This window comes from Carassius auratus, chromosome 15, assembly GCF_003368295.1.
Source record: "Carassius auratus strain Wakin chromosome 15, ASM336829v1, whole genome shotgun sequence".
NCBI classification, from domain to species: domain Eukaryota; kingdom Metazoa; phylum Chordata; class Actinopteri; order Cypriniformes; family Cyprinidae; genus Carassius; species Carassius auratus.
In genome coordinates, this window is record NC_039257.1 from 24787198 (window position 1) to 24795085 (window position 7888).

General features: G+C 40.8%; 1 protein-coding gene and 1 long non-coding RNA gene across 6 annotated transcripts in view; one reads left to right on the plus strand and one right to left on the minus strand.

The window, feature by feature from the left end:
• Positions 1–288: 288 nt before the first annotated feature.
• Positions 289–4856, plus strand: LOC113115456 (uncharacterized). Its single transcript, XR_003293888.1, has 3 exons — positions 289–411; positions 685–839; positions 3381–4856. It is a non-coding gene; the product is annotated as an uncharacterized LOC113115456 (long non-coding RNA).
• The window catches only part of LOC113115454 (LIM domain kinase 1), a 74626-nt gene continuing 70993 nt past the window's right edge, over positions 4256–7888 (minus strand). For all 5 annotated transcript variants that reach the window (XM_026283027.1, XM_026283030.1, XM_026283029.1 and 2 more), the window contains one exon: positions 4256–7058. In XM_026283027.1, the coding sequence (XP_026138812.1) occupies positions 6905–7058 (154 nt within the window). In that variant the 3' untranslated portion in view covers positions 4256–6904. The remainder of the gene's footprint in view (positions 7059–7888) is intronic.

The following is a 7888-nucleotide window of genomic DNA, read 5'->3' on the forward strand; positions in this document are numbered from 1 at the left end:
TGCTACAACCCATCACGCTCCCTAAGGTCACAAAACGCTAACCCTGAATCAACAACAGAACCAACTAATATTGCTACCAAGTGTGACTGCATCATATAATAATTGCTGTTAATAATGTTCATCGTGTTGCATCAGCTCTTATTCTATACAATAACTGGGTGATAAACAGCACAATTCATCATGCAGTTACCCTTGATTACTTCTGAAAGCTTCTCTTTTGAACCCTCCAGCAGGCTTTCTCTTCTGTTTCTACACCGCTGCTGTCTGCATGTGTCTGTGTGTGAATCTGCAGTCAGATGATGCTGAGCTCCACTCATCGATGACACACTTCTGTATCTCAAATCTAAGCAGAGATGTGTTTGAGCTGCCCCTCAGAGATGAACCCAGTCCAGCAGGAGAATGGCTCATGGGGTCAGTGCATTCATGAGTTGTGTGTCCGTGTGAGTGTTGTGATGATGACTGTGCTCAGAAGTGAACTCTAGCGTGCTGCATCAGCTGCATTACTCTAAACACTGCTGCTAGTGAGTAAAACACTGTACACATTCTGCAATGAACACATTCAAACAGCAGTGAAAGTGTGGGATGCAGCATCTCATATGGTGATGTCACAATGCAGATACATTACATGTGATATAACAACAATCTATTGTGAACAGAGTCACTGCAAACGTGTTGTTTGTGCAGGAGGCATGGATCCTGCTGGACAGAGCGGCTTACAGCAGCGTGACTGCAGATGGTCAACACTCTTCTCTCCACAGGATCATGATGTAACACCTCTCCTCTCCTCTTATCAACCAGAGCTGCTGGAATCTCCTCCAGCTCCAGTGATAGAGAGTACAGTAAGAGCTGATCATGTGCCTCAGATCATCATTTAATTCATTAAGATTATCATCATTTAATTTTAAATCACAGCCACCATAAAACCAGTCTTTAGCACCTCTTTTTAAATCAAATCTTTTCATAGCTATGACAGGAAACACTGATATCTCACATTGCCTTCTTGAAAACAAAGCATATAAACCCAAATAGGAAATAAAACAATTATTGAATGAGCGTGCGTCCTAAACTTCTGAAATATTGGTGTCTGATATTTTAGAGCAATTAAAAAAAGTAATTATTTAAATCTGTATAGTTGTGAAAATATTCAGATGTGAAGATATGTAATCATTAACATTTTCATAAATAACTAATTTAATTACACTTGGGTTTTTTTCTCATTTATCGCCACTGATTACAAGTTACATTTATTTTATAATTAAATTACATAATTCTATTACATGTAACTTACTCCCCTACACTGATAAACGATACCCTGAGAGCGTATCAAATGGCTTCCTCTGTGTGAATCACTAGACGGTGTACATGAATTCAGGCTCCAGTAAGTGGCTCACTACGCATCAGGACACTTAATGCTGTTAAAGGGAACATAGTAAACTAAGATGCTCCCTGCTATCATTGTGCATTTTGGGAGAACCCCATAATGCCATGGGAGTTGAGGAGCTGCCAACACAAACAAAACAAAACAAAACAAAAACAAGGTGAGAGTCCAGTGAAAGAACAATAGCTCATGGCTGATGAAATATGTCTAGGAATATATTGACAGTCAACACCTGCATACCTGCAGATCACACATCACTCATACACTACACACTCTCTCAGTCTCTCAGCGCTTCAGCTGTGTAATAACTAGTCTCTCAGCGCTTCAGCTGTGTAATAACTAGTCTCTCAGCGCTTCAGCTGTGTAATAACTAGTCTCTCAGCGCTTCAGCTGTGTAATAACTAGTCTCTCAGCGCTTCAGCTGTGTAATAACTAGTCTCTCAGCGCTTCAGCTGTGTAATAACTAGTCTCTCAATGCTTCACCTGTGTAATAACTAGTCTCTCAGTGATTCAGCTGTGTAATAACTAGTCTCTCAGTGCTTCACTGTGTAATAACTAGTCTCTCAGACCTCTGTGTAATAACTCCCTCAGTGTAATAACTCCCTCAGTGCTTCACCTGTGTTATAACAAGTCTCTCAGACTTCACCTGTGTAATAACTAATCCCTCAGTGCTTCACCTGTGTTATAACTAGTCTGTTCAGATTTCACCTGTGTAATAACTAGTCTCTCAGCACTTCACCGGTGTAATAACTAGTCCCTCAGTCCTTCGCCTGTGTTATAACTAGTCTCTCAGACTTCACCTCTGTTATAACTAGTCTCTCAGACTTCACCTGTGTAATAACTAGTCTGTTCAGACTTCACCTGTGTAATAACTAGTCTCTTAGCACTTCACCTGTGTTATAACTAGTCTCTCAGACTTCACCTGTGTAATAACTAGTCTCTCAGCACTTCACCTGTGTTATAACTAGTCTCTCAGACTTCACCTGTGTAATAACTAGTCTCTCAGCACTTCACCTGTGTTATAACTAGTCTCTCAAACTTCACCTGTGTAATAACTAGTCTCTCAGCACTTCAGCTGTGTTATAACTAGTCTCTGAGACTTCACCTGAGTAATAACTAGTCTCTGAGACATCACCTGAGTAATAACTAGTCTCTCAGTGCTTCACCTGTGTAATAACTAGTCTCTGAGACTTCACCTGTGTAATAACTAGTCTCTCAGTGCTTCACCTGTGTAATAACTAGTCTCTGAGACTTCACCTGTGTAATAACTAGTCTCTCAGACTTCACCTGTGTAATAACTAGTTTGTTCAGACTTCACCTGTGTAATAACTAGTCTCTCAGTGCTTCACCTGTGTAATAACTAGTCTCTGAGACTTCAACTGTGTAATAACTAGTCTCTCAGTGCTTCACCTGTGTAATAACTAGTCTCTGAGACTTCACCTGTGTAATAACTAGTCTCTCAGACTTCACCTGTGTAATAACTAGTTTGTTCAGACTTCACCTGTGTAATAACTAGTCTCTCAGTGCTTCACCTGTGTAATAACTAGTCTCTCAGTGCTTCACCTGTGTAATAACTAGTCTCTCAGTGCTTCACCTGTGTAATAACTAGTCTCTGAGACTTCACCTGTGTAATAACTAGTCTCTCAGACTTCACCTGTGTAATAACTAGTTTGTTCAGACTTCACCTGTGTAATAACTAGTCTCTCAGTGCTTCACCTGTGTAATAACTAGTCTCTCAGTGCTTCACCTGTGTAATAACTAGTCAATCAAACTAGTCTCTCAGACTTCTCTAGCAGCTCTGACCTGACAGTGGAGAGGTGAGGTGTTTGACCACAGATCCTCGCTGTGTTATGGTTATTACACGGACAGATAACGGTAGCCATGCCAACACTTAGTGCTTTTAAAGTAAATGCATCAGAAACAGTTCCGCACTTTTACCGGTTTCAGTCACACTCAGTTAGGTTTGCTGGTGAAGAGCATCAGCTCGGCTCACTGTGTGCAGTTTCTCCCGCAGGAAAGCGACGCGATAACGCCGAGTTTGAGACAGAGAAGCGTCACTCACCGTGGCTGAAGAGCACAGTCCTCAACCGGCGGCTGACAGTCGAGTTTTCCATCGCTCTCTATCCGAAAGACCCTTCCGTCCACCTAGACACTCCTCTCCGGGGAATCCAGCTCCTGGAGCTGCAGCGCTAGCGCGGACAGACGGCTGGAGTCTGCGCAGAGCGCGTCACCGAGCGCTTTAAACCCAGCACCGCGGCAGGCGTGACGTCACGCGCGCCGTCAAAACAATCGCACATGGGCGAGCCAAGATTCTTTTGGAATGTAAAATGTTAAAAGGCCTGGCCAAATCTTTACACATTGTGTATTATGAATGAACAACGTTAAAGAAGCACATTTTAAAATACTTCACAAAATGTACTCATTGCTAATTTCATGGACATTGATGATTCGCGTTTTCTGTTACGCACACGAGGAAGACTTGTCTTTTATAATTGTGATTTGACTTTCAGATTTTAGTAATGCCTTTTTTTATTTGTGCAAAGAAATGTTCTCTTTTTAAATTATGTTATTTGTACTTATTCACACACACACAAGCAAAATTATTATGTTGAGAACGTTTATATTGCACGGTAAATATGCTATTCATAAACAAAAATTTGCGAAATGCATACCACAATGTATTTTTATTTATTTTTTTTTATTAGAAAAGGAATCTTTGAAAAATTATCTAATGCAAATGAATAACAAAAATGCAAATGAATAACTGTCTTCAGATCAATAAATGACATTGTACTGCCACTGTAGCCAAAAGTGAATTATCTCATTAGTGGACAGCTTGTGTTGAGTTCGTGTGAGAGACAGTGACGAGGCGAGAGACAGCAGGAGCATCACTTTATTCTGTCCTGAATCACCTCCATCAGGGACAGTGCCTTTAAAGTGCAGAGTCATTTTCACAGCTTCAGTAAAACATTAAATCCCCGGAAACCATAAACCTAAAACATCAAACTGAACACGGAAACAAGGAACATGAAGTATCCAGAGCACAAAAGGAAAGCTCACTGGAACAGGTGAGCGATGACGTCATGAACTCGTCGATGGCAAGGCTAGCGTTAAACAAAGGCACAGCGATGTGGAGAGGTAAAGCATGGCTTCCAGAAGGAAAGCTGCAGCATTCTGTCATTTCTCTCTGATGTGTATGAGTTTGTGAACAGATATGAAGCGTGACATGACGTGACCTTCTTGGACATCAGCAGGACCCTGAGCTGGACGTATGTGTGTGTCCAGCCGTAGACTCACCACAGAAACACTTACACACTCAGCATCAACTCTGCAATGACCTTCACAGTATGGCTTTGAGTTAATGCCAATACTGAGATTGTTGTTTCCCAATATAATCAACAGGGCTCCAAAATTAAGAGTTCACCCAAAAATGAAAATTCTGTCTTTAATTACTCATCCTCATGTCATTCCAAACACACAAGACCTTCGTTCCCCTTCAGAACACAAATGAAGATGTTTTTGATGATCTCGCGAGCTCTCTGACCGTCCGTAGACAGCAAGGATCCTTACATGATCAAGGTCCAGAAACAGCAAGGAATCAGTACAAAGATGTACGGATATCTTACGGGTTTGGAACGACATGAGGGTGATCAATGACAGAATAATCTTTTTTGGGGTGAACTAACCCTTTAAGCCTATTTATGATCCTAATAAAGCAAGCCAGTGTTTGTCTGTAAGAGGCTAGAGGTCAGCTAGACTGATGCACACAGCTCAATATCTACGGAGTCAATATAACGCCTTATATATACACAAAAAAATAAAGTTTTGCAAACAAAATTAAAGTATTGAGGAAAATACATTTTCTTTTTGCAAATAAAAATAATGAATTCCAAAACATAAACGAAACAGTGCGAAAGCAATGATTTTTCAATACATATTTTCCATGGTCATATCTATTAATTTATCAGCAGTGCTGCTTTTATTTTGTGAGTCAGTCTAGTTTAAGCTTGCGATGACATTTTCCCTTTGCGCTTCACTTTTCTGCACGTCTCTCTTTGTGGCACTGTTTTGATGTGGGGGCGGAGTCAAGGGACGGGGGCGTGTACAACATGCCTCCCTGGAAGTGACATCATCGACGCAGCTCACTGATCCAGGTCCTGTCATGATGAGCAGAGACTACAATGTGTATTGTTTCATTTGGTTAACTTCAAGTGTCTGTTTAAAATCTCTTAACTTGTGGGAGGACGCCAGCGCACAGAAGCTTAATTTTTGCGTGTCAGGAAAATATGTATTGCAAAATCACTGCTTTCGTTTATGTTTTGCAATTCTTAATTTTTGTTTGCAAATCTTTATTTTCTTTTGCAAAACTTTTTTGCGTATATATAAGGCATTATATTGACTCCATAGATATGTGTTTAGACAGTCAGATCCACACTGATAGTGAACACATCATCTAATGACGGCTCTGAGGAGGATCAGAAGCTCATTCATACAGTCACCAAACACAGCAGCCGCTGTCACACATAGTGCAAATCAAAGCATTTCAGCATCTTAGAAAAGAGAAAATAGTGGTTCTATTTAACAAGAGTTGTTTTGACTTTTTTCTGTCTGTACAAGTACTTTCCTGGCGGTCCTCCTTTGTGTTTTCTTAAAAACATCTGTTGATCTGTACGAGAACAGCTGGATCAGTAGAGGAGGACGTGACAGTGACACACGCAGCGCACCCAGAGAAGAGATTTACACCACTCTCACACACACACACACACTCTCACACTCACACACACTCTCACACACACACACACACTCTCACACTCACACACACTCACACTCAAACACACTCTCACACACACACACACTCTCACACACACACACACTCTCACACACACACACACACGCACGACGCTCCGTCCCAGACGTGGGTCTAGAATCAGGCTCTCTTTCAAACACAGGCCTGGGAACAAACTCCTCCAGATCAGTCCAACAGTACCGAGCGCTCTGATTGGCTGAGATCACTGCAAACCACAGGAAGTCCTGTCAACTCGACCACATTCATCCCCAAATCAAGAGAGAGAAATCAGGAATCCGATTTTGCACAAGAACATGAAGCCTGTGAAGATCTTTGAGAGAAATCACCATCAAATACAATCATTATAACAAATACTAACTTGATGCATATTTAATTTACAATTTAAGAAAATAAACCATCATTAAAAGAAAAGGCTTCATTGTTTTCTGCAAAAGAGATATATAGATGTATTTTAGATTTGTGGGTAAGAGGAGAGTCCCATGAAGCTTAGAGTCGAGCTGTGAGGCTTCACGTGTTGGAGACGGACAGGATCTTCCTGATCTTCTCATGAGGACATACATCTCAGCAATATAATGTCTGCACATTTACAATATATCTCTATTTACGCAAGCGAGATGCCTGAAGCGAGGACTGTAAGTGTGATGTACCCGATGAAAACCCTGATGATGCACAGGTCTCCTGGAGCGTGAGCACATGGAGAACATCACAGCGCTTCTGTGTCACTCTGGGAGCGTGTGGAGGCTGCTCTTGCTGCTCGAGTGTTTCTGGCAGAAGTCCTGATGAATGAGCTCCAGCTCGGACACCAGGTGAAGACCCATCTCCAGGTGCATCTTCAGGTTCTCCAGCCACGACTCCAGCTTCACAAACGCAGGCCTGCACAGAGACTGACACAGTTTCACTCTTCTGGTATTGGTCAAATCAACAGTAGATCTTGTTTATACGGCTGTCGATTCAACACGTTTCTAGGGACACACACAATTATCCGAAAGGTTATGGGAATCGGCCGATAAAGACTGTATCGATTTAACCATCTGTAACAGCCAATCTGAAAAAGACATGCAGATATGTCTTGCAGATGGGGAGCTCTGGTGTGCTCAGGGTGTGCTAGCGATTACATCAGACTGATCAGATTCACTGTTCTGCATCGCTGCATGTATCTGTGAAAGCAGTACAGAACGACGAGAGACTCAACAGTGTCTAGCACCTACAGTAAAGTGTTTTATTTACTGAGGCATGCAGTCAGCCTAACTGTAATAACATTTAAGGAAAATAAACAAATAAAGTCTGAATAAATAAAGCAGTACTGATGGCATTACATCAAGAGTCAGTTTTGAGGCCAGAAGCTATAACATAATGTACTGTCATAAAAAAAAATAAAAAAACTGTATAAGATAAAGTTGATAAAGTTTATTACTTCTAACTAGTAAGTTTTTCAATATTTCAGTATTTACCTAGTTATTTTCTAAAGTCCCATTAATAACCATTTGTTATCATTGTTTATGCAAAGCTGAATGAAAATATTCCTTTGCTACCTTACCTTGTCATGTCTATACAATGCTTTTCTGATGTAACAAGGATTGTTGTTATTATTGCTGTCAAATGACTAATCACATCCAAAATAAACGTTTTTGTTTGGGTTAGATTTTGTTTGGGTATGTATACTATGTATACTTATATATATATATATATATATATATATATAT